General features: G+C 38.1%; 1 protein-coding gene across 4 annotated transcripts in view; it reads left to right on the top strand.

Moving 5' to 3' along the window:
• SNX24 (sorting nexin 24) overlaps positions 1 to 27,691 on the top strand; it is a 94,428-nt gene that overhangs the window by 65,152 nt on the left and 1,585 nt on the right. For 3 of the 4 annotated variants that reach the window (XM_072860410.1, XM_072860411.1, XM_072860412.1), the window contains exons 4-6: positions 21,284 to 21,378; positions 22,516 to 22,548; positions 23,467 to 23,531. In XM_072860410.1, coding sequence (XP_072716511.1) covers positions 21,284 to 21,378; positions 22,516 to 22,548; positions 23,467 to 23,531 — 193 coding nt within the window. Of the gene's footprint in view, positions 1 to 21,283; positions 21,379 to 22,515; positions 22,549 to 23,466; positions 26,083 to 27,691 lie in introns of all 4 variants that reach the window. The other variant, XR_012042301.1, reaches the window with a different exon arrangement.

Raw genomic sequence — 27,691 nt, 5'->3', positions numbered from 1 at the left:
AAGGTGGTCAGTGAGCCTTGTCCTTTGGTCCTGCAGTAAATTGGACTCTCCTCCATTAGATATTGTTCCCTTGTGTGTGTTCCTTTTTCTTGGCTTTTATGTAATCTTGCATGTCTCCTTTCTGAAGGATATGTTGGAGGATTTCAGAGTGAACTAAGGGGAGAAGGTCCTGTGCTCATGGGTAGCCTAGGAGAATAACAAATGCTTGTTATCTTCTGCTAACTTTGTCTATCTCCACACACATCAGCATTGCTTGCCTTTATTTTTCTTTTCACCTGCTTATTGTCTCTATAATCCTAATATAATACGGATTTAGTTAAGTGTAAAAAAGTTCATTTTACTGAAACTGTTGATTGTAGAATGAGAGAGACAGACTTGAATTTAAGTGAATGTATATTTGCAAACAAATATGCATTACTGATGATGCCTGAATTTATGATACAGATTTTTCCTGTTGACTTTAAAAACATGGACATTAAAATAAGAAACTTTCATAGAGTTTCCTGTTGTGATAAATACTATGAATTATATATAAGAAAATCTTCAAGAAGTATTGATATAAAAATTGAGTTTTGTGATGCAGTTTCTTCTTTTTAATTTCTCATAACTATTGTTGTCTTTATCTAATATACTTTTTCTTCTGTAGATGAAAAAAGTTTGCAGCAACAAAGTGTGAAGTAGAAGTAGAACCTTTAATTTCATTAGGCACGTTGTAACTGGTGAAGATTAATGTATATATCTCTTGCTAATTCTTTTCAATTACTCAGTTCATATAAATTCCCAAACCTTGTTAATTATGCTGAAGTCAAGTGGTAATTTTTAACAGTATTTCCACAGCAAGGGAATTTTCCTGGTCTAACCTTGCCCTCCTGTAGAAACTCTCAGCAGATTAGGCATTCTGACTCTAGTCCATTCATTTTCAGCACAAGCCTAATTGCTGCCGACTGCCTGCCACAGGTACCCTGGTTATCGTACATTTAAGGGATGCAGGTTCTTCTGAGAACAAATAAGGAAAGATTAATTGTTTGTTTTGTTTCATCCCAAGAGAAATGTGGGAGCTTAATCAAGAAAAATAATTTCTTCTGTTGATTTGGCTTATTTGTGGAAAGGGATAATTGTATAGAGGCAGGCATAAAGCTATGCATTTTGAAAGAAATTTTGCCATTTACCTACTTGGGAAGCAAAGATACAGCAAAATGAATGTAACACAGCATTGGAATTGATGGGGATGGTTCACATTTCTCATAGTAAGTAATTTGGCTGCTGGGCTTTTATTTGAACCAATATTGCTAGGTGGTATTGTCATTTGTTTTGTCTGCTTCTTTGGAAATCTAATCAAGGAGACAATAGTAGGGGGAAAAACGCTTTTCCAAATTGTCCTTAATTGCTAGAGCACGAAGTGAGCTAAACACTCTGGTATTTCCAATTAAAGAACTTGTTTCCAGCAAGCACCATTAAATCTATCTTTCCCAATCTGATAAATAAGCTATCAAAGAGTGGAACAGATTAATTGAGACCAATTAGTTCAAAGCTCAGTATAACAGTCAGAGTAAACCAATGTTATCAATGAATGCAAATTTTACGTAAAGCAATAAGAAGCACTGATGCAACAAAATAGAGTTGAGAGTAACCACTAAGCACAAAGCAAAAATTTATCTGTGATACAGAAATTAGTCTTGTTTGTTTCTCTTCGCAACAAAAGCACTAAAAGCCATTTCTTTTCAAGACCTCTGTTATGGGAATGTCAAATTGTATTTGACACCTTTGCTACGTACATTTCTCCTTCAACATGCTGCAGGAAATAACAGACATGGGAAAATCACAGATCCTACAATTCAGAGCCGATCACAAGATTCACTCCAATTCCATCTAAAGCTCAAGAAAGCCCTTCTCATACTACAAGATTTGTGTTTGTTACTGTCTGGTAGACATGGTAATCTCTAAGTGTGGTTTGCTTATGTTAATAACCAGTAACCCCTGTGTTTGGTAGAGACTTAAGCCTAGCACGTTGGATTTTGATTCCTCTTTAATACAGGTGGGTGTCCCTAATGATACATATCTAGACATTTTTGATGGGTGTTCCTTTCTTCTAGCTACCTGTGCATGCCAAATGGTATTGACCCACATGGTGTAAGCATCATTCTGCACATGGGTCCTCTGGATACTTCCCTCAATGACAAACCATAGGAAAATGGCCTGGATGCTCCCCTTAAGTGCCAGCCTTTTGCCTTTTGAAAATGAGTGCATCAGCATGAGGAGAAAGCCTCTCTGTCACTTTAGATATTGAAACAAATTTACAGGCTTTGAGTATTAGTATATTCAAAGGAAGTATTGCATGTTGGTTCAGCTGTTGATGTTTGTTGTGTATTTAAGGCTTTGGAGTAATGTGCTCCATCAAGAAGAAGGCAGGAGAGGATACATGCAGTCTATTACACACTAAACAAACTAATTTCTAAGTCAGTTTTTACAGAACTACCTTGGCTAGGTAAGCTGTATCACTGCTGTGCGTGTTGGCATCACTCACGTAAACTGACAGCACAAATATACCAGCTGCCACAGCTTTTAAAACTGCTCTCTTAGAACAGCGGTTTGTGTGGTGCATCCCTGGCCTTTACAGCAGCGATGTGGCTGGAGTCTGCTTTTGTAGAATTACAGTTTTAAAATGGTTGGATAAAAATCTTCTTTCTTATGCTGTTGCAGCCCACTGGGTATGTCTATTCTAGGAAAATGAAAAGGTCAGTGATAACTTTCCCAATAAAACCTTCTGAGAAAATGTCATTCCAGTTATGTGTATCTGACTGGGGGAGTTCATCCTCCATTTTTCAAGCGTCTTATTTTTTATTTTCAGAATATCATCATCAGTAGGGAAATACAGTATTCATAACTGTGATAGTATGGTGTCTTATCAGCTCATGAACTGATGATAACAGACATGCTGCAACAGACATAGCACTTTGAACACAGGTCATTTACAGTATTTTTCTTTATACCGTTGCTGGCAAGTCACAGTTGTAGGAGATCACAGTTGTATTCTGAGTAACTGTGGTTTTCTGAGCAGCTTCCCTGTAATGTTGGTTTCTGGGAAATGTTCAGAATGTCCCCAAGAAATCATGAGGAAGTTAGACAAGTGAAACCTCTTCCAGTTTCTCCAGATCTGGATGTCAGGGCATCCAGATCTCCAGGTGTGCTTGTCAGCATGGGATCCAGCTCTCACAGCTGTTTCAGCAGGGAAGATTCCTCATGTAACGTTTCAAAAACACTCATAAAGCAACAGGAGATTACAGAGGAGCAAAGACCATGCAGAGGATTCACAATCAACAGTCTTGCAGCCACCAGCATTTAAGCAGCTGTCTCTGTATTATCCCATCGGGTGGTTCTCTTTGTATTTGGACTCATTCAAGGTCATGCAGTGATACATGCTAATAGCTTTGAACAGCAGCAGTTATCCAACTTTAAATGCTGGAATGATGAGGACATGTGCTGCAAGAGTAAGTTACCATAGGATATTGAGGTCTTTTTGTAGTATTGGAAATAAAGGTTAGTGGTTAGTGGGTTTTGTGATGAATTTGTGCTGTAATGATGCAGGAGGCTGTTGATAACTGTGGTCCAATGCCGATACTCAGGAACAGTATTTTTAATATAAAAGTACAGACAGCATTTCAGTGAAGAGGTCTAGCAGCCAGGCTTGGCATCCCAAAAAAAATTGAATGTGGCCAAAAAAAAAAGAATCCTAGTTGCTGTAGTTTGGTCGATTATTTTTGCCCAATTGTACAAAGTGGTGATGTTCACCAAGGAAGTCAGAGGGAAGTGCACCATCGGACCATTAATTGATGCTGAGATATGGAACAGGTGGAGAAGCTGGGCTTGTTAATGTGTGGATAGAGACATCTAAATTATTTCCCCTGTAGTATATTTACCAGTTATAACCAGCATGTTATCATTTTTATATCTACATGTTATCTCAACCACCATGTTATAATTTTTATATCCATAGCAGATTCTTTCAACTTCATGTGTCACTAGCATCTTCCCACCTTTTCTCGTTTTGTTTGTTTTTTCCCTGAAATTTCATTTTGTTCCCTTGGCTGGTTTATTCAATCTACGTATCAGTCATAGTGTTGTCTTCTGATGACCATGTGTTGAAGGTCACCTCTGTGTCCAGTCAACAGAGAATGCAACTTTTTTTTAGACTTCAGTTCTACTACAAATCCTTTCTGAACTCCTATACTGTATCCACATTTGCTTTGATTTCAGGGCACCGCTTCTCCAGACATGCTTGCACTGATGGCATACTCTTTTATTTGCTTATCATGGAGTCTAGAGTCTGATTAAGCTCTCCGTACCACAGTATTATAGTACTGTTCTGTCCTTTCATTGAGGCACCTAGAAATGTGACTTAAAGTAACAATTTAACCTTAGCTTCAGATGCCAAGGTTTACTTGTAGGGTAAACCAGAGCCTTCAGGGACAGAATAACCACTGGGAAGGAAGGGTGCAACACAGCCTTTTTGCAAATTCTTCTTACATGGGAAACTCAGAGACCAAATATTTGTGCCAAAAATGAATAATAGAAATAAAGAAGATTGCTGTCTAAAAATGCCAGAATATATGATTCATGAATTCATGATTGCCAGTTTCAACCTCATTTGTGGACTTTACTGGACAAAATTAAGTAGTTCTCTGGTTGCTGAGTAAGGAACATCAAGCAATTGCTAAGTGTGAAGATAACATTAAAAAAAAAGAGATTTATAGAGAGCAGCTTGGCATTCTTGCAGTATTTTAATGTTATGATAATTTTAAACAGAAATCCAGATAGCTATGTTACTTCTGTTAGGGGGCTAACTTGCAATCTTGTTTCTCCTCTCCGGATAAGTCATCCCTCTTTCGATAACAAGATATGGAGAGTTTTAGCCAAATCAGAACATTATCTGCAGAACTGCTATGCTGTGATAAATGCAGCCCTCCGACTGATGCTGCTTGCCTGCCATCAGTACAGAAGAAGTAAATAAGCATTTGCTGACCAAGTTAGGATGGTCTCTTCTCACAAGTAATTGCATTATTCCTCACCTTTATCAAGGACTCCCTTGCTAGTGAGTTTTGGGAGGGACAAGTGTCAAGGAACACGGCCATAATGAAGTACCTGCAATTGAGCAAGGATTACATTGCTCCGTTAATTCTGTAAAAACTTGTCAGTTTGCCACCCAAATAAATGCCTAGAGTGCGTAAAACATGGAGCAGAGTGACCTCTAGAAGAAAAATCAATGGCAATTCATATTTCATATGTCTATAATTGCCTGTGAGAGCATGGCAGCAGTTTGTTTATAGAGCAACTCGTTCTACCCGGGATTGTTTCCTGACTTTTTCTTCTTTTCAGTGGTGATGCCTCTCATGGACTGTGAATCACAGCCAGACACAGCAATAGACATGTTTTATTGGTGGTGATTTTTTGTTATTGTTTTCACATTACTGTCTTCAGAATTGCTGCACTGTGCTCTGTTTGAACCAGTGCACTACTCTATAGTCGCAAGACTCAAGTCGTGTTCACAGCTGTTTCCTTGGAAGACTCCTGAAGCTAGTTTTTACCTTCTTTTTAGTAGGCAAGGCTTTATCCTCTGTGAAGTTATCCATTTGCTAGTATTTTAACCATCAAACTGAATCCATTGTGTGGCCTTAATTTTTAAGCAATTTGTCAGGCAGGGAATTCTCACAGTCTGCTAATTTAAAGACAGAATTTTGAAAATATCTTTTTTCCCCCCACTTTGCTTTGCTTTGTTTTTTCATATTTTTTAAGAAGCTGTTGCAAGATTTGTATCCCCACTGAGGACTGAGATGTCATAGGGATAGAGAAAATGCCGCTCAGTTTATGGATTACTGTTAGGTCAACAAAACTTTGGCAGCATTGATTAACTTGACAGTGAGTACAGCAGTACATTTATCACTTATGGCTGTGCTGTAGAAAATCTAATAAGAGGCAAACAATTCCCTTTAGAGCAGTAACAGGTTCACTGTGGCTAACAGTGCATGCACTGGAAATTTCTGACTTTAAATTATACCCTTGCTGCTAGTTGGGTCATTGACTCAAAGCTACTGCACTTTCACTACTATGTTCTGTATTATTAATTTGATCAAAATGATTTTGGCTTCTATAAATGTGATCAAAGCGTATATTGGAGTTCATATAAACTCATAAGCATTTTTGAAGAAGGCATGCAGAAGGAGCTTGATCCAAGCTTCATTATGTAGAAGGGGCAACTGCCTGTTATAACTACAAATGTTTGGGGTCTTAGAAGGTTATAAAAGAAAAATTGTGAACTGTTGCTTGCAAATCTGCCTCTAATTCACAGATTTAAATAAACCCAAGACCCAAACCTATCTTACATTTAGTAAGTTTCATTGGTTGGTCAGAAGGAATTTTTTCATATGTGCAAATGTGTGCTTTATTAATTACCAGTAATTACCTTAAAAATTCTATACAGGTTGATTTATAGATATGTTCTTCCAGTTGTCTTGTTTTTGTAAGAATTATGAGAAATGAACAATGAACAAGAAATTGTCTGTCTCTCCTGTGTGTAAGTGCTGCTGCTTGACTGCAAGTTAGTGTTTGGTTCTAATCTGGTCATGAAATTATTTTTTATTCAGTATTCCTTGGTTTCACTTTAATAAATCTTTTCTGGAAGTCCATGACCAGTACATTGGGAAGTGTCTTTGCATTGCAAATATAGAGAAAATAAGTTTGTTTGTTTAAGTCTTGTACTTGGTAGTTCTCTTAAATGGAAGCCCTGCATAAGATATTCTTTTACAAAAGTGTACCAAGCTTTTTTTTCAGTTCAAATAACCAAAAGTAAGTAAAGGCCACATACCTGGATAATTGTGTTGCTCGGTAGAAGTAGGAAAGAACAGTAAAGAAAATGAAGTATTAAGTGCAGATGAGGACATACAGTGTGCAACTAAATTTGTGGCTTTGTCTTTGTTATATAATCTGCAAAATTGCTGTTCAAATGAGGGATTAGTTAATTTTTTTTTTAATAGTAGGATATATGGCTCCCTAGAGTAGAGAGCCTTTGTGAGTAGGAACTGTTATTTCAAGTACTTTGTGTTATTTTAGGAAACTGTTTAAATTGAAGGTTTTGTTCTGCGATATCTGTAAAAATGATGTCGTTTTCTTTGTTGGGAGAGAAGTATTCTACTTGAATCAATTGTCAGGAGGCTTAATGTAATAAGGCAGTTTGTGGTCTGACTAAAAGAAACACTGTGCAAAAGAAATTCCCATAGCAGTTTGTTTTTAACAGAAAAACTGAGTTCACCTGAAACATAAATACATTGAAAACCAAGACTTAATAAGGTAAACCAGCTTTAGAAGGCAACAGAGTGGGTTGCTGTCCAAAGTATGTCTTGTAATGATTATGATTTAACCAAATATCTGTGTTAATGATAGTATAGCTCTATCAACAGCATAACAGCAGATTCTTTGTGACAAATGATCAGGCAAGCTGACATAAGTATCCTTTGTCTAGTGAGGGGAAAAAATATAATTAAAATAGTGCTTCCTGTTTAATTCTCCTTTTTTTAATTTGCCGGATAAAAGTTGTGTTTCTCACTCTCTTAATGCATTTTAGAGGCAACAAGACACATTTCCACACTTTTTCCTGGGTTCATACAATAAAGGAGTTACCCTACTGCCTTGCCTTACTGAACAGAGACCTGATATTGATTAACTATCACACTGGCATCAGAACTACTCTTAGGATTCAATTTTTTTGTTGTTTTGCATATTTTATTGATCAAAAGTGGTAAATGAGCATCAAGCGTGCAAGAAGACGATGAATTGTTTACTTGCATAAAATAACCTTTCAATAAGGGAAGATGCATTGCTCACACTTTTGGTGCTGTTCTGCTGCCCGAAGCAGATGGCATTCAGCTGCTATTGATTTGCTCCTATAGTTACAGAGCAGCATGTAACAAGGCATGCTCATTTCTCTGAAAGAGAGGTGAGGTTTTTTGCCAGGGTGGTGGGAGTGAAAAAGGAAGGACAGGGGCTTTTGGGGATTGTTTTGGGGTTGGGGTTTTTTGCAAGAAAAAACAGGGAAAACCTTGCAACTTCTTGTTAGCAGCTCTATGCAAACAAAAAGCAGGGCCTGTATGCTTGCAGAGGAAGAGAGTTACTTTGTCTAGTTCTAGTACTTCTGGTAACATTAATTCCGACTGCAGACTGAATCTGTGAGCAAGCAAGTACCTAAGATTGTAAAGAACATCCAGAATTTAGCATCACAGACTCTACACCACACTTCTTAGCTGCTGTATTTTTTATTTATACGTGTTTTTTCCTACTTGTGTAAAAACTGTCGACTCCTTAGCAAGACAAAATCATACTGCAATATGCTGGGCTTGATTCTGCAAACAGTTCATTTCACTGATGAGTAAAGAATTTAATAATTTGCTGTTGGATCCCTCCTGGAATGGAGGGGGGGAACAACAAAAAGAGCTTTCTCTGAAAGTTTATTTGAAAGGGTATTTAATGAAGAATTTTGGCACGAACAAGATCTTTAGTTGTTTGACAGATTTTAATGAAATGTAGATAGAATAGTGTTCAGTAAATAGAGCATAGGAATGGTTGTTCTAAGACAAAACATGTTAGATAATTTAAAGTCTTGTTTCTGGAAGAGTAGTATGGTGGGTGGTACTGAGAAGCAGGGTGCAGTCCTCAATCAATCTGTTTTAACACAGAAATAACCCATCTGTCAAGATCCGTAAGTGTGGTAGTATGAGGGTTAACAAACTTAGCCTCTTGGTGACAAAACTGGGCCAGTTAAATATTTTGGCAACATGATTGTCACATACTGAAGTCTTCCTTGCCCACCTGACTGTTCTGCACTGACTCTTACTTCTGGAAGTGCTTAGTGTTGATTTTTGACAGTCTTGAGCATCTTCCTGCTCTGATGTTGTTTGGGAAAATAAAATAATTTACTCAGTTATGACTGCCCTGCTATCCTCCATGTCATTTATATTGTCTTCTTTTTTAATGAAAACAATCCATGAATTATGACCCCTGACAAAATACTCTTACAGCACAGTCAGTAGCTAGTTATTTATCAAGAATTTAATTTAAACGTGCATATTAGCGTCTGTTAAAAAATGTACTGCTTCATCTGTTCAAACTTCTGTTCTCTGACATTGATTCGAACTTGCTTGTGTAATTTATGAAATGCTGTCTAAGCTTTTTTAATATCCATATGGTTAGATGTCACTACATCTCGACCATTTGTTATGCTGCTTCGGTAGCATAAGCAGGCAAGAAGAGATTGTCTGAATCTTTGACTTTAACCTGTTGGTTTCAATCCAGAGTAGAAATTTCTTATGAACGTTCTTCAAAGAGAACAAACCTTGGTGAGTTTTTCAGAAAATAGATGCTTTTGAATCAATGGCTAATGCTGTCAGCACAGCATTTACCACATTGTTCTAAGTTGATTGGGTCTTGCTCTCCTGTGGGGCTAGGGAAATGTTTTAAACATAAGAATTATTACAAACAGAAGTTAATTTAATGGGACCTGGAAAAGTGCATGTTTTTAAACAGGGTTTTCTCCGTTACAGTGGTTCTACAATAAAACCAGTTGCTTTCACAAATTAAAACAAATACATTTATATTATTGTTCTGTTTCTGTGGTGTCTATTTATACTGTTAGGACTGATCCTGGTTTTCGTCAGCCCCCCGTCTCTCTCATTTCTGAGTTTGTTAGTGGTCAAAACTTACTTTGTGCTTCTTTGCCCTTGTGTAAGCAACCACCTCATTAACTACAGAATTAGGATATTAGAGTAAATTGTTAGTATAGTAATAATTCAGAAAAAAACCCCAGATTTTTACATTGCTTTTGCTGCTAAAGGTAAGTAAATGTCTTGCAAATGTAACACATATTTTCTTGTTAAGCTGATTAAAATCTAATGTAAGCTTCAGAGTTTTTAAAATTAAGCTTACCGATTTCCTTGCAGTTACTCTTCCAACATTGCAAAATAGCGTAGAGTCTTTATTCAACAGCACATTTTGTGCCGAAAGGGCTACCAACACTCAAAACTAAAAAACAAAGCCCCCAGAACCCCCATCATATAAATCTAAATATATTTGGTCAGCTACATTACCCCTTTTTTACCTCTGCAAAAATGACACAATGAGTTCATTAACCCCAGGTGCAGTGAATTCCCTGTGCTTTCTACATTCTCTTGTTTGGACTTTGGAGTGGGTACCTGCTGCTTAGTCTAATTAGTTTCAAAGGGAATGTCAAATCATTTCTCAAGAGTTTACTCTGACCCAAAACCTCTGACAAGAAAATATCAGAGAGACAAAATAAGAAATTATTGTGCAGTTGAATAGCATTTTTGTTACAGTACCTTGTGGAAACAATGCAGATGAGGAAATCATCCTCAGATGATTTCTAGATTTTTGATATGACGTTTTCATGAAATTGTCATTCTTGTGGAGAGCGAGACTTATTGTCATAGCTAACTTCCTCAGTCTTCATCAACACTTGACTCTTTCCTTGTTCCCAGCAAAATGAGTTAGAGCTGTGGGATGTTTCTTCTGAAGCAAAAAAAGTGAAAATGCTATTTCAAGGCTATTCTTAAATGTTTCAGTATTTTTCTGGGCTTTTTCAGTTCTTTCGAAGCTGTGTTATTTGACCAAAACCACATTATCCAACCAAAAATTCCAACATGCAATCCAACATCTGTGTCTTAACAGAATAGTCTGTGACAGTATCCAGAGAGTGGTGGTTTTTTGGGATCGAGGAAGTCAGTCATGCTGCAGAGCTACTCCTCTGTTTCTCTGACTGCTGAGGTATAATTCTGTTGCATTTGACTCTAAAGAATGGAGACAGCTTAGTTCTTTAATCGCTGCCTTTTCTTCAGGCTTGCTCATAGCTTTCCTCGTTATAAAGGACTATTTACAAGCATAGTAAATATAGTAGACAAAATATGGCAGTGTAGGAAAAAATAGTAAACATTCTGTGCAGAAATAGGTGGCAATTTTTTTCAAACTCCTCTTTGAAATGAAACATAATAACAGGAGAAAAAATATTTTTTATACATTTTAGTATGTCTAGAAAGTAAACATGAAAATGCAAACACTGCAGCCGTTCTGCAGCTAAGACTGTATTCTCTGTCAAACTGTTTTTAATGAAGTGTGAATTACTTTAATATATCTCACAGCCTGTCGACATAAAACTTCTAGTGAATTGAAATAACAGTAATTTCACTTTCATTTTGCATTCAGAAATGTATTTTCTTTCAGATAATTTGTATTCAATACAGGTAAAACAAGGCAAGCAACATTTGGTTCCAAGTGTTGTCTTAAGTTTTCTTGGGTTCTGTTTATCTTTGTTTTGTCCTAATATTATTTGGCTTTGCAAATCTTTAAGTAATGTGCATATTTCTAAAATAAAACTTCTCCGAGCTGACAGCAAGTAAGAAGTGTTGGATTATCATCACTGCATCACCCCTTTTTCCCTGCCTGCAAATGGGGATGCTGGCTGCCCACTGGGTCAGCCTCCAGCTCAGTCCTCTGTCCCCAGCAGTCTTTCCACAAAGCAGAACTGAGCTCCCATGTCCCCTCAGCAAATCTCCACCCTTGCTAATGCTGGGAGATGAAGGAGGTAGAGGGTTGTGGGTGCACAAAAGCCAACAAATTAACTTTCACCATGGGGTTTTGCTGGTGAGGACTGGCAGGTGGGAGCAGCCTCTTCCAACCACCTGAATTTTGTGCCATTCAGGATGAGTGAAATGGAGGGAGGGGAGAGTGAGTTGGCAATCTCCCAGCCATGCTCCATCTTCCTTCTCTGGGAGAGCCATCTGCTACTGCAGACTAGTACCATTAACCCTGTAACTCTGCTGGCATAACATAAAATAGTAGTTGGAGCAGATTAGACCAGAGGTCCCTCTGGGAGAACAGCCTGCCTCTGATAGTGCTCAAAAGCAGGTACATGAGGGAGATTTGATAATTCCTCCTTAATACACTCTCCATTTCCACGCATTTTCAGTTCAGTGAATTCCTTTCCCATCAATCTATTCAGTCTCTCCTTAAACACATATACATTTTCAGCATCTGCAGTGTCCTGTGGCCTGTGGTTCAACTGCCTGTTCCATGAAGTCTCTCCTTCTGTCTAAAGCCCCTCCTTTTTTATTATAATAATATATAATAATAATTTCTTGATTCCTTTTCTAATAGTTTCGAATAAACTTTTGATTTGCCTTTTTTAATTGCTGCTGGATAGCAAGCTTATCTTTTGAGGTATATATTGTAGCCCCCAACATCTCACTCCTCTGATCACTAATGGTCAGTCTAAAGCCCATCATTGTTTGTTATTTTTTTCCAATACATGTTACTGTGGGCTGTGTTCTCCTAACCTTTCTTTCAGGACTTGTAACGAGTTATTAATCTTTGCAAGGATGGTGGCTTCTGGGTTTGCCTTAAAGCCTTTGGTGGGGGTCTTTGCTTTTGGAAATGAAAGTACGCTCTGTCAACAGGACCACATTTATCTGTGCTTGTTGATCCTTTCAGGGGTTGCAGTAAGTTTTGAAACAGGGTCTCCCTTAACAGCAGCCCTGTGATTCTTTTCCATCCAGATGTATTTATCCATGTGCCCACTAATTATACTCCTTATTGTAGTTGTTACTAACTTCCCTGGTACAGGCATACTAGTTTATAAATCCATAGTTCTCACATGGTACCCTTTTTTTTTTTTAAATTATGTTTGTCATTTTTTTAGTCCTCCAGTTCTAAAGCAGCCATAAACGATATGGTATACACCAATGTTAATTCAGAAAATTCATCAGTGAGTTCCCTTAGCCCTTTGGAGGAATACTGTGTGATATGCTGACTGGTTACTGCAACAAGCAAATACTCTTCTGTGTATTTTATGACCTCAATTAGAGAAATCCTTTGATGAGGATCCAAAAAAAAAAAGGAAAACTAAAAGAATATGCTGAGGGTTCAGATTTTAAATCTGGCAGTGAGGAATGCTGATGGCTTGATGATGGCTGCTTATGGCTTGGACGGGCACACGCTTCACTGGGTAAAAAACTGGTGGGATGACCGGGCCCAAAGAGTTGTGGTGAATGGAGTTTACTCCAGTTGGTGGCCGGTCACAAGTGGTGTTCCCTAGGGCTCAGTATTGGGGCCAGTTCTGTTTAATGTCTTTATCAATGGTCTGGACAAGGGGATCGAGTGCACCTTCAGTACGTTTGCAGATGACACCAAGTTGGGTGGGAGTGTCAGTCTGCTTGAGGGTAGGAAGACTCTGCAGAGGGATCTGGACAGGCTGGATCGATGGGCCGAGGCCAACTGTATGAGGTTTAACAAGGCTAAGTGCCAGGTCCTGTGCTTGGGTCACAACAACCCCATGCAACACTACAGGCTTGGGGAAGAGTGGCTGGAAAGCTGCCTGGTGGAAAAGGGCCTGGGGGTGCTGGTTGATAGCTGCCTGAATATGAGCCAGCAGTGTGCCCAGGTGGCCAAGAAGGCCAATAGCATCCTGGCTTGTATCAAAAATACCGTGGCCAGCAGGACCAGGGAAGTGATCATCCCCCTGTACTCAGCACTGGTGAGGCTGCACCTCGAATACTGTGTTCAGTTTTGGGCCCCTCACTCCAAGAGGGACATTGAGGTGCTGGAGCGTGTCCAGAGAAGGGCAACGAAGCTGGTGAAGGGTCTAGAGCACAAGTCTGATGAGGAGCGGCTGAGGGAACTGGGGTTGTTTAGCCTGGAGAAAAGGAGGCTGAGGGGAGACCTTATTGCTCTCTACAACTACCTGAAAGGAGGTTGTAGCGAGGTGGGTGTGGGTCTCTTTTCCCAAGTAACAAGCAATAGGACAAGAGGAAATAGCCTCAGTTGCATCAGAGGAGGTTTAGATTTGATATTAAGAAAAATTTCTTTACTGAAAGGGTTGTCAAGCACTGAACAGGCTGCCCAGGGAAGTGGTTGAGTCACCATCCCTGGAGGTATTTAAAAGACGTTTGGATGAGGTGCTTAGGGACATGGTTTAGTGGTGGTCTTGGTAGAGTTAGGTTAATGATTGGACTCAATTATCTTAAAGGTCTTTTCCAACCTAAACGATTCTATGATTCTAAGAAAGGGTTATCACATACTAAGAAGACAGGAACATGCACTAAACCCCGATATTTAGAGGTGTCGTGGTTTAACCCCAGCCGGCAACTAAGCCCCACACAGCCGCTCGCTCACTTCCCCCCCCAGTGGGATGGGGGAGAGAATCAGAAGAGTAAAAGTGAGAAAACTCGAGGGTTGAGATAAAGACAGTTTAATAGGGAAAGCAAAAGCTGCACACGCAAGCAGAGCAAAACAAGGAGTTCATTCACTACTTCCCATGGGCAGGAGGCAGGTGTTCAGCCATCTCCAGGAAAGCAGGGCTCCATCACGCATAACGGTTACTTGGGAAGACAAATGCCATCACTCTGAACGTCCCCCCCGTCGTCCTTCTTCTTCCCCATCTTTATATACTGAGCATGACACCATATGGTATGGAATAGCCCTTTGGTCAGTTGGGGTCAGCTGTCCCAGCCGTGTCCCCTCCCGACTTTTTGTGCACCCCCAGCCTACTCGCTGGTGGGGTGGGGTGAGAAGCAGAAAAGGCCTTGACTCTGTGTAAGCACTGCTCAGCAATAACGAAAACATCCCTGTGTTATCAACGCTCTTTTCAGCACAAATCCAAAACACAGCCCCATACTAGCTACTATGAAGAAAACTAACTCTATCCCAGCCAAAACCAGCACAAGAGGAACAGTCTTAGGACTGAAGAAACACTTTCAAATTTGGAAAATCTAGAACTGACATTTTCAGTACCAGCTTTATTTGCCTTAAAGTAGAGTATGTATTTATGATAGTCTTTAATTACCTGATCAGATACTCTTATGGGTTTTTGCTTCTTTTTCCCATCTCACTTCCTCCTCAGTGCACAAGGATCAACATAGGAGAGCAGCATCTGACTGTGCGAGAAACCAAAAAACCTACCGGTTTCCAAACTTTCCAGGTGTCATAGTTTGCAACCTGAATGTTGGGGTTTTTTTCATTACAGCGTATTTGTATTTAGTTCCTTTAAGCTTTCAGAAAACAGTACTGCAAGTTTAAACCTCTTCTGCTTTACCTGTTGTTGTGTTGTGGATTGTAAATGCGGTTGCTTTTTCCCAAACCTTTTTCCCCTGTACTCTTGAGAAGACTTTTCCAAGCATAACTACCTCATTTCTTTACCGTCCTATATGTGTATTTTCTGGATCTACTTTTTTTTTAATATAAATATATATATATATATTATTGTTTAAGGCACTTCTGCACCTGTTTGTTATCAGCAGCATTATTGACATGGTCTTAATTACTTGTTAATTGTCCATTGTCTTAGTGGTCCATTGACTTTTAAAAAATACTTCAATTCAGCCATTTTAAAATCAACATTTATTTTGGTGTTTTTCTTTGTCATTAATGGATCTACTTACTCTTTGTACTACTTTTTCCTGTTACTTATTTTTAAAAGCCTTTCTTGTTTACTAACTTTTAAAAATATCATTAACTCGTCTTGCCCTTCTGCTTCTTTTCCTTTTGCTCTGTTGATTTCTTCACTTCTCATCCAGCTTTGTCTTAACCTCCAGTCCTTTGAGCAGTGTCTCAGCAAATGATATTGACTGCTTCCTTTCATTTTTATTTTTCAAAGGAACTGTAGTCTGTTGCACTTTGTTTCTAGTCTTTCAAGGGCTAGTCTCCTATTTTGCTGCAGAGAGATTCACTGTTTGCTCCCACTACATTATGTTCCCAGTTTTCCGAAAAAAATTCAATATTGTCTTTTTCACATCAAATGGGTTATATTTGTACACTTAGCCTCAAGTCAATCTGCTGTGCACTTAGTAGTTAAATGTTAGTTTGGACTGTAAATGTGTAATTAACTAGCTTTCTAACTAAAGTACTCACTGCCTTAAAATTTACTTGGTAGTATTTTTAATCAAAGTGAGTAAAGTGCTTTAAAGTTAGGTTAGGTAAGGCTTAAGTAAAAAATTTAATAGCTGTAGATGCTGCCATGAATTTCTGCATAAGTAGTTTCAGTGATGATCCACCAGTCGTTTAACCTATTGGGCTTCCTTTCCATCTAGTTCCTTTATCCTCTGTGTAGCTTGAGAACGCTGTGATAGATGGATTTGTCACTCAGGAGATATCTGGTGAGTTTTAAGCTCTCTGGAAGTATAACAAATTGATCTGAAAGTTGGTGCAGGAATTTTTTTACTATTCTCCAGTCTTGAGGTTCAGAGGTACAATTCCCCTCTGTGCTATTTTTTTTTATTATTACTTTTGTGACTTTACATTAACCTTCAGATAGTAACTTATGGATCTTTGTGGAAGTATTTTGGCATATAATACTTACAGTCAATATCTTATTTCCTTTCAAGCTCCACTGTGTAGACGGCACTCTTACTGTTGACTGTCCTTTGATACGCAGCCTGGGAGTGTTAGCTAGTTAGTACTTCATATGGAGCATCACTTTTGTGTCATTGTATGTGTGTGTGCATGCTTCTTGTATCGTTATACAGAGTTTTAAAGATGTTTCATAACCTCCTCCTGTTCTTACAAAACTGCCCATCAGTGAATGTTTCTGGTAGAAATGAAAAGTGGAGAGTCCTTACTACGACAACTTAAGTGACGACTTATTTAGAAATAATTCTTGTTGATAACCTGTAACAACATCCTCACAGAAGAAGGGAGTGAGTTTCTTCATAGTTCTTCACAATGGGTAATATAAAACATTGTATCTGCTATTACTTTTAAAAAAAGGAAAGCTTGCTCTTAGAAGTCTGGTTCCTTCGTCTACTTGGTTTTTAGTTAATGTGTTCTTTTGGTAACCTTTTTATCATTTCATGGGACTGTGTAAAGCAGTTCAGGAGAAGCAGGTTAATAGAAGAATGTAGACTCTGAAGTGTTGTAAAAGATGTGGGTTTTGGTCCCAGTGGAGTCTGACACTCCAGCCTACTTACTGTAGCTGGAATGTATTGATTTTCTTCTCCCCCATTTTAGCTGCACCACTGAATTAAGTATTGTGAAGCATCTTTCCCTGTGAAGAGAGGAAAAACTGTCATGAACTTTTTCACCCTAACAGTACAGCATTTCAAACTAAGCCCGACTCAATGGAAAAGTCTGTAAGGACTCTTAAAAAACCTTGTAACTCAGCTCCCCACTCTCATTTCTTCCCCTCCAACAGCTGTTCCAGCAACCTTGAGAAAGTATGATAGATGATTGTAAGAAATTAATTTTTCAATCTTTTTTCATTAAAAACAACAACAACAAGAATAGTAAAAATCTGTAAAAATGATGCATTCCTGTGGCATGATCTCCTAAGGTTAGCAAAGTGGTCTTTCCTAAGGTTAGCAAAGTGGTCTTGTTCAGGTTTTCAGCAAGATGTTCAGTTACTGTTATAATTGGCTGATGAGTAGGTTTGGACCTAACTAGAATGCCAGTGTTCGATTTCGCAGTGTCCTCTGTGAAGATATGTCACCATTTACCCTGGCTTTAGTGACAATTTTCTAAAAAGGAAACTCGTGGGAAATCATTATGCTGTTTATATGTCTCCCTTGTTGGAGAGCATTATCCTGTGATATTTTAGCACTGTTTTCCACTGCATGATGGCATCTAGCTAAGGTTAAGGCAGAACAAGTCCCTTTGCAATTTTGTGACTGTATTTTACTTGCTGAAGGAGAAAAGATAACCGACAATTAAGTATTTCAGATGTCACTAAAAGAACATGTGCAACTAATCAATGACATCCTTAGGGAACATGATTTTATGAAACTGATAAGGTAGAAAAATTGGGATTTTTGTGATTTGTGTTACATAATAATAATTGCACCCTTTCGATGAAAAAGACATTTCTGCTGATGTAAACATCACGCTTTCCCTTGTGGGTTTTTTTTTTCCTGAAGCATGGAGTAGTTCATTAAAGTGTGACAGTAACAGATAAACACCCTTTACGATTTTCTGAGAAAATATGGTGCTTATACTCTTAGTTCAGCTGAAATCAATGAGTTGAAAAATGTATTTCTGGAGTCACTTCCCAAATCACTTGCCAGAGGTTGTGTTAGGTGTTTTAGTTTTGGGGGTTTTTATTTATTTTAGGAAGGAAATACACGTGCTGGTTTTTTCCTTATATTAGTCTACTTAGCACTCTGGGGCCCATAGTTGAAACTCATTGCTATGATCTTGGTACAATTTGGATGTATTAGAAATTCACATTACTAACAAGTTAATTGTGAGGTTTTATTTATTTGAAAATACATATCTTTAAGTTTCTGACTGCAGAGCAAACAAGGTAGTAGTCATGTTTACAAGCCAATGTCATATATCCACTTGAACAAAGGCTATGGTTGAGCACGTTACATCACAAATTATACATAGTGGTTTAGAGACTTTACCTGCTGGTTCCTTTTCTGCTCAACTATTATATAAAGATCATCGAGTTTGCAAAATACATATTTCTTACAAGTTTTCAGTCGAAAGTCAAAAATCTGTTGTGTTATGGGTTTTTTGAGGTAAATTAAGCCAATTATAATAATTTAATTCAATTTAAGGGTATTTTTTTTAACAACTTAAATAGGAAGTTGAGAATGCTTACATTTTTCTCCAGACATCCACTCTGGGCTACCACCAGAGGTAGGAAATGCAGCTAGACAGACATGCCTAATCAAGTGTGGCTGGCTTCTTTTTTGTCATTCCCAGTTTTTTTTCTCTTTTCCTTTTGTTTCTACCATGTATATTAAAGAGCTGGATTATGTGCTAGCCCTTTTTTGAAGTCAAGCCAGAAGATTATTTGCCCCCTTATTAGTATAATTAACTTGTACCTTCATTTATTTTTTAATTCCTTAAAATGCATGTCACATTACATTACATCAGTTGAAAAATCCTCCTTTGTTGAATGCAGTCATTCCTCCTTCATAAAATTCTGGAAATGACAAAATTCCCAATCAACAGAGGCAGCATCCAAAATACAGTGCAGTACAAAATTGCCTTTTCTTCTCTGCAAATTCTAAATTTTCAAGTTTATTGATCACCAAAGCAGAGTTATTGACAGTTAACAAACATGTGGATTAACACACTAAAACAGATGCTATTTGCTTACATCTGCTTGTGAAATGTATTTGGTCAGGGCAGGATTAGCAGGGCTTGGGTGACTTAATGCATGTCCTGAAAAAAACCTAAAAGAAATAGAATGATATATTAATCTGGAGTGAGTGGAAGTAAAAACAAATAGGTTTGTAAGAGCTGTCCAGAGTTTTCTTTTTATACGGTGATGTATCCTTCTCTTCTTCCCTGACAATCACTGTTCTGTTCAGGAGCCTCAGCAGGCAGCTCAACTTTTGGAGAAAGCTGTCAGGACATGTAAGTATGAGGTTGCATATAAGCATTGGATGCCCTTAAACATCTTTATACAACTTTTTGCAGTTCTTCACTGCATATAATCAGTAAGATGGTTTTATTTGGGCAAACCATACGCATTGTTATGCAGTTCACACACCCTCTGAATATGCATCCACCTCCACCCCTCCTTCTGGGCATAATCTGAATGCAGAACAGGATAAATTTTGCAGCAGCAGAGTGCTGATTTTGCAGTATGCAAATGAAGTGGCATTTTTTAATGCAGCATCTTCATATAGAGGTGAACTGAAAGGCTTAACACTTGCCAACATTTCAGACCTCCCTGTTTGTTACATCTGTTAAAATCTAGAACAGAAAAAGGTCAAAAGCTGTATTTTTCCCTGTTCTTTTTTTCAAACTCATTAGTGATGGTCTCAGCTGTTGAAGAAATGTAGACTCTGAATTCAGGTTTGCAAATGTAACATAAAAAAGAACCAGTTCTCAAATATCTTTGTTTTAAAATGTGTTTCTCTCTTTAAGTCTATGCACATCTTATGTAATTTTTAAACTGGGTTTTCATTACACAAATAACCAAACCATTTGCTATAAAACCTGCTATAAAATCTAGATGACCTCTAGATGTCTCTTCCAGCCCAATTTTTTTTTGTGATCCTTTTATCCTCTACATACCATTGCATCTCCCTAGTGATATTGTAATGTAAAAGAATACACGTGAAGGAATAAGTTACCTCCTGAATGTGAACAGAGTAATGTTTCTTCCCATCACCAGTCTTGTTTCTTCTCTAGGTTTTGTTTCTCCTAACATAGGGTGTGAAAATGAACAGGATGAACATGGATAGCTTTACTTGTACAAGTCGTTTTATTTATAAATCTAGTGAAGTTTCTTCCATGCATACGTTCACTCCAGATCCAGGCCTTTATGAAGGAAAGCCCTTTAGGGAAGAGCTTGTGGCTTTCATGTGCATGTGAAGTACGTGTGTTATCAGAATGTATGGCAGTATGAACAGCAAATAAATAGGGGCTTAATCTTTCAGGTGAGACATTGGTTGAATTTATGAACTGTTTTGTTTGTCTCGTGAAAATTAAAGATCAATTATTTTTGGTCTGCTTCTATGAAACTCAGAGATCTATTGTTTCCTTTAAAAGTCATCCTTTCATGACGAACATGCACCTAAGCATCTCATTTATTTACTACATATTTTTAAGTGTACTTGTAATTAATTTACTAAAAATCATAAATCATCTCATCAATGGAAAAACAAAGGAGGATGGAGTCCAGCCATTATGTCATTGCTGTGGAAGAATGTGGCAGGTCTAGCCAGCAGCTCTTTGGTCAGAGCTTTGTCATTAGGAGTCTCAGTGCAGATATAAGGAGTACATTGTAAGGTGATCTGTCAAGCCAAGCAAAGAGTTTCCCCTGTTAGCATTTACCAAGGCATGCATTAATAAAATTGCACAAAGTGGAGACTTCCTTTTTCCACTGATGTGCCAGACAGGAGTCTTCTGTGAGGTGAACATGAAAGCACTGAGCTGTAGCTGCTTTATTTTATGTTTTAAATAAACAGAATTTTATTCACAAATGAGTGTGCCAATAACTTAGTTCCAGAATCAGACATCTCTTCTTGAGAGGCATCTAGCTTGGCACCAGTGATGGCAGGTGAAAATGTAGTAGCATAAGCTGAATGTATTTATATGTGATTCATTAAGAACTGTGATTTTCCTATTGAAATGAAGCACTCCAAAATAGGTGTAAAAAAAATGGAGAAGCATTGAAAAATGTTGCAAGTGGGAAATGTTTTGGTAGCTTGACTAAAAGTATGCAATACCTAAAATACTAAAAAATCTTGGGTTTCTATTGTGCCTTTTTTTTTCCTTACAGACAGTCATTTTAGAAAATGAAGAGCTCCCTAAACTATTTCTTGATTTCCTGAACATTCGCCATGTACCTACCTTGCCAAAAGCAGAAAGCTGTGGGTAAGCTCTCATTTACTGAAAAATACATGAAGGCCAAAAGGCCCATATCTACTCAGTGCTGATGCAATTCCGTTGACTTAACATGGTCTTGCAGCCAACTCTTAACACTGTAAAATAAATGGGCATTACATTCATGTTAAGTATGTTTATATATCTCCAAAAGGTGGTAAAATAAATCCAGCCTGTTCAAAGACAGAAGTGAGGTTTAATATAATATTCTTGGAAAGCAAAGGAGAGTTTAGATGAGAAAAATATGATTTTCTCATAGATCTTGAAGTATCTACTGAAATGAATTTTGTAAGACATTCATAAACACTCGCTAAAGTTGCACAGAAAGCTTTTGCATGTGTTTTATGGTCATAGTATAGAAGTTCATTCTGTGATCATTTTATGGTCTCCCTCTGTGTGTTTGAAAATGAGGTCTTTCACCTTTCTGATGACATCTACCCCAATGGCCCCATTGCCCTTCCCCTGGGAAGGGTTCTTGATCAGGGTGGGAGAAGGGAATCTTAGTATGCTTATGATGAGTATAATGACTACAGAAACGCCCAAAACAGTGTAACTGGAAGCTCTGGTACCATCTGCAGACGTAAGGTTTGTAGGAAGAATAATTTCTTCTGCTGTGCAAGCTGACGTAGTTGGAAAGTCCAGCAACGTTACCAGAACTTGCTCCCCAGAAAGTTAAGTGGCCCTTTTCCACTTTGAGGGAGGCTGTGTGGATCTGCAGTGAAGAGAAGGCGAGTTGAAAAAAGTTGAGATAATTTTGAGGCCCTCTTACACTTGGAGGTGTTTATGGCCCAGGGCGGTCTCCAGAGTTATTCAGAAGCTAAAAGACTTGTAGTTTTCACTTGTGGTTAATGACATCAGCCAATATCCTCAGTAGGACTGTACCCGATCACTTCATAGATAGATAGGAAGATATGCTTGTGAATCTGTTAGAGTAGAATGGATGCTGTCATTTCCAAGTAGTGGTGGTTGTAAAATGGTATGATCTCCCACATTCATTTCATCACACTGCATTATGCAGCTACTGACCAGAAAAAGGTTGCTCCCTTTGATGGTTCTTAAAGGATTTGGGTTTTTTTTTATTGTAGAGTTAATTTTGTTGTAACCAGTTTCCTCTTACTTTACTTGCAGCTCTTTTGATGAAACAGAATCTGAAGAATCAAGGTGAGCTTGATTTCTACTCTTTCTAGGACACCAGATTAATAAATTATTGGTGTTTAGTGTATTTGTTCCTTGCAGTTGACAAAATAGCAGTAGTTTAGCATTAATACTAGATGTGTTTGTTAAATATTATGGCTAGTTTCATCAGCCATTCTAGATGCACCCATTTGTAGTGTGAATTGAGCATCCTTATGCTTGTACTGAGAAATTCCTTACAAAACCCTGATAGAATACTCCTAGCTCTGAAATATTTCTGGGAATGTTTTTTACCCATTGAAGTGTATTTTTCATAGCAAGAAAACGTAGCAGAAGGAATTAGAGGTTTGGGTTCTCCCCTATGCGTTTGATAGAGCTTTGTATGTATCTGGTTGCACTACTTGGCATGTGTATGTACAGAGCAGAGCGGAGAGGGCTGGCACTAGCTGGGGGAGGACATCTGTACCATCACCAGGGTGGGAGACAGCCCTGTGAGGGGCTTCCAAGGACTTTCTCTCCATGGGTGAGGTGGACAGCAACTGCTTTGGGGGCTGGAAGAATGTACTGAAAGTTTGAGTCTGTTTGGTGGCCTGAAGAGCCTGTAGACCATGGAGCCTAGCTGTAGGTGATCTTGTAGCCTGTATTGGACCAAGTACGAGGGAGCAGAGCAGGATCAGGAGGTCTCAAAGGCAGCTGCAAGCTGCCCCTCCTGGATGCAGCCCCTTTACCTCCAACTTCACCTTGACAGTTTCATTGTGTGGCTGAGGAGTGGGGGAGCTTTGCTCCCAGGAGATGGAGTCTGTCCTTTTTGGGCAGCGCTGGTGTGCAGAAACACACCGACATGGCTCTTGCGCGGCTTGACCACCTCACTTTATCAAAGCTAGTTTGTAGAATATTCTGTTTGCTGTCCCTTGATACTGACATCCCTGTTCTTGACCTTTCCAGCAAACTGTCCCACCAGCCTGTGCTGCTGTTCCTAAGGGATCCATATGTCTTGCCTAAAGCCAACGGTAATCAAACCTGTCATCTGTTAACAGTGCTTTACTGATCTGACCCTGCACTGCATAAACCGCATTATTATTAATACCGGCCTAGTCAAATGACACTGGTCCAAAATCTAATAACCTGCCAATAAAATGATAGTTCTTGTGTAAGAAACCATTAAAACACTAAGTGGGGTGGGTGATTTATAAAAGGGTGGAATTTTCTCCCCCAGTTATTCTCTCAGACTAACCTACTGAGAATTCAAATCAAAGGACGAAGAACATTGCTTTTCTTCTCTTGTTGTTGACTCTTTGGGCTGTTTTGCCTGAAGGATTTGAACTTAGAGGCCCAGTCCTTTGTAAGTGCTTTTTCCCTAAACACCAGTCAATCTACTGCGAGCATGTTTGTATTTCCATTTGGATTATTACTATTTCTTATCATTTATAACCTCTAGAGCTCTTTAGGGGAAAAAAAAAAAAAAGAGTGTATACTTTAAGTATAATTGATGTGTTTCACTGGACATTTATGTTAGCCTTCATCTCTTAATACATGATTCAAAAGAGTATTTGAAATAGCTTGTTATAAACTCTTTTTCTTTTTTTTAATATAAAAAGTTCTTTGCATTATTAATTAAGAGAACTTACCCTCTGTCTTAAATTAAATGTGTGCAGGAAAAAACCCACCATTTTTAGTAATGTGTTCCTCCTGGTTTTGTCCTTTTACTTGTTTGAACTGTTACTATTACCAAAAATGTAACATACTTTCAGGGGAGAATTTTCTCCCAGAGCGGAAAATTCAGGGTTGTTTTTTTTAATGTGGCATTTTGTTTGATTTTACAAAATAATGTGTTGAAATCAAGAGTCAGGTGCTTGAGCTGCCTTGAAAATCATGACATTTTTAAGAGTAAATTTAGGAAAGAACACTTGTTTGCTTGTAGTTTCTTAGCCAATGGAGTGTACTTCCTTGAGATTTTCTCAAGATGTATATAACTACCTGAAGGGAGGGTGTAAAGAAGACAAAGCCAGGCTCTTTTTAGTGGTGCCCAGTGGCAGGACAAGAACATCAGGAAACACTTTGTCACTCTGAGGGTGACTGAGCACTGATACAGGTTGCCCAGAATGGTGGTGGAGTCTCCATCCTTGGAGATACTCAGAAGCTGTCTGGACATGGTCCTGTGCAGCTGGCTATAGGTGTCCATGCTTGAGCAGGAGGTTGGACCAGAAGACCGCCAGTCATCTCTTCCAGCTGCAGCCATTCTGTGATTCTGTTGTTTTTTCAAGCTGTTTTTCAAAACCATAGGGACTAGGCTTATGTATTTTGAGAGGGTTAAATAGTCTCTCTTGCAGGCAATGCCCACCCTAGCTAGTAGTGTGGCCCTCGAGTAGGCTAGTAGTATTGACCCTATGGAGTCCTTGCTGAACTTAAAGTTGTAGTTCTACAGTGAAACAGCAAGTGCAGAGGTCCTGTGTGACCAAGGTCCACATTGGAAGACACATTACAGGGTCGTTTAGTTTTTACTTTGACTTAGCACTAGTCTGGTCACGTGGACTGAATGCCCATTTGAGGCTGGAGTGCAAATCACAAAATCGGTGAACCGAAGCACAGTAAGAGGAGATGGTCACTTCACAAGGTCACTCCTGACCCAAGTGACAACAGTAATGCAGAGGCACCCACAGAGTTACCTCTGTCTAAAAGTTGGTCCAGGTGCTGCCTATACTAATATTTAAAGTGAGCCACATTGCATGTCTTAATCTTACTGTTTAATGCTCTTCTTAATTGCAAACTTGGATTCCTCAAGAGCAGGGTGTAAATTATGAACAGCATTTCATTCCATACTGTTCCTGAGAGAGAAAATGGATTTCATATAGTTATCCTGAAAAATGAAGACAGTGTGTAATGTTTCCAGCCCACATGTAAGGTTTTGCTGGAAGACTTCTATTCAAGATTTTGCAGCTCTGTGATGGTAGTCCTCTTCCTTCCCTCATGTGTACTCCGAGTAAGGCTAAGCTTCCTTCTCTTGAAATCATTAGGAACTTTATAATGACTTTTGTAACTACTCTTTTAAGTAGTGCTTTACTTGGATTAAGATAAAAGCCTCTTCTAATGTGTGACATGTTTAAATATTAAGTAGGCCTCATTAATGGCATCTGAAACAAAGGACTTTTCAGGCTTTTGCCAAGGCATTTTTTGGCCTTGACACACAATATTTAGAATTTCATATGGTAGGTGAATATTCTTTGTATTTGAAGACCCTAAAACATCAAATTCATTTGCAAGTTATTCTTTAACTTAATGAATTAAAACACAAATTAGAATGTGAGTTGTAGTTTAAAAAAGGAAGAAGAAAACCAAGTCGTAAGTCTAGAGGCTCTACTAGTTGACTCAAGTCTAGTTAGAACGAAACAGTTTTTACACAACTACCATTGCCTTTAATACTTCTTCTTTGTTTTTAGTTTGCAGCACAGAGAAAAATAGAGATGAGCTTTCTAAAATTTTCTCTCTCAGATCACTTTGTACTTTGATAGACTCTGATTCCTTTGTAAAAAGCAGCCAAGGCTGTTCAAAGTATGACCAAAAGTAAGTGTCCATTAGCAAATAACTCTTCATTGTATATACTCTTTGAAGAAGGTGAACTGTGACAGTTGTTTGGATCAGAAGTGGAGTTAGTCTTTCCTGGATACGTGGATGCCTGTGTTAACATCTTCTCATAAAACAGGAAATTGTATATTTGTGGGGTTTTAATGAAATAGTTGTTTCTGTAACATAATAATCAAAGAAAAGGTTTTTTTTCCCCTCATTCCACTGTCTTTATAAAATATAGTCTTGCCATTATTCTAATGACTGGACTTAAGCATTGTTGAGTTGCAAGACAACTTTCCAAAAATAAGATTCATAGTTACAAACCTCATCGATTTTCAGACTCACTTTTTCGTGATGTATCTAACACAGTCTGAGTGCACGAGCACATCACTTTTAGTGTAAGGTGCCCACTTCTTTCTGAGGGGATGGAAAAAAACAAAAATGTACTATTTTGAAGAAAAATGAAGGAAAAATATAAAATGCTGCAAACTGAAAATGATACCTCAGAAGCTAAAAAAATGGAATCTCAGATTTACTGTCATTTGTTTGAAAGTTCTGATGATTCTTTAAGCCATGTAAGTATCACAGATCTGCAAGACTGTGCTTCGGTGTATTTATACATTTAACTTAAATTAATATGCTTGATTTTTTTAGGCAACAAAGCCTCACAGTAAATCTGATGCTGTAAAGTTGTATCATTTTTTTAATCAATACTCATTTTCCTGTATATACTGTATGTTATAGAAGAACCAGTAAAAACTGGTTTGTGGAACTGCAGCATTTAATTTAGAAGGAAAGCATCAGATTGCCCTTACAAGTGTATTTTTAATAACATTAATGACAACAGCATAGGGTTATTCTACCAGGGTGATTTGGGATAGCTGAGCTTGCAGGACTTCAGGAATCATTATTGAATTCAAAATATTAACAAGTAATTTATAATGATGACTTCCTATGAGAAGTTGGGGAGAATTATGCATCTATTGTTTACGGTGGAGGTTGCAGTTTGTTAAAGCATCTTAAAATACCTCTGTAATATCTTTAATACACTGGAATCACCTTATTAATGCCTATGAGATAACACCTTTAAGCTAATAAGGATTTTTTTTTTCCTTCTTAGTCCAAGTTTACTTTTTGGTCAATGTTTTTACCTCCAAAATGATTTTAGGAAAAGAATTAGGGGCAAAAACTAATTCCCAGTCACATTAGGTGATTGAATTTATCAAGTATCTAATGATTTTTATAAAAGTTGCATCTCCCATTTTTTAATATCCTGTAGGCTGATAGGTGAAGGAAAGATCTGATGAACGTGGAAAGTTCTGTATCAGAAATAGTCTGTTCGTCTAGGCAAACCCATTTCCTAGTGTACTTGCAATTTTAAGATCATAAGATGTGATCAGAAATTCTTACTCTTAATGCCCAGTGATTTAAGTAAACCCTTCATTAAAAATGCAGGAGTTGGTGCATTTGAAAAGTATTTTCACTTCACTAACGTACATCCTGCCATTCCTCTGTATGGATCTATTACTGTGTTCTATCAGGTAATTCCTTCATGCTAAATTTAACATGAAAATTAAGTGCCAGTTTCCTCTACATCTGCAGTAAG

This window comes from Ciconia boyciana, chromosome 4 (genome assembly GCF_034638445.1).
Source record: "Ciconia boyciana chromosome 4, ASM3463844v1, whole genome shotgun sequence".
Taxonomy (NCBI): Eukaryota; Metazoa; Chordata; class Aves; order Ciconiiformes; family Ciconiidae; genus Ciconia; species Ciconia boyciana.
Note: the sequence above shows the minus strand (reverse complement) of the source record. Positions and strands in the feature narration are given on the sequence as shown.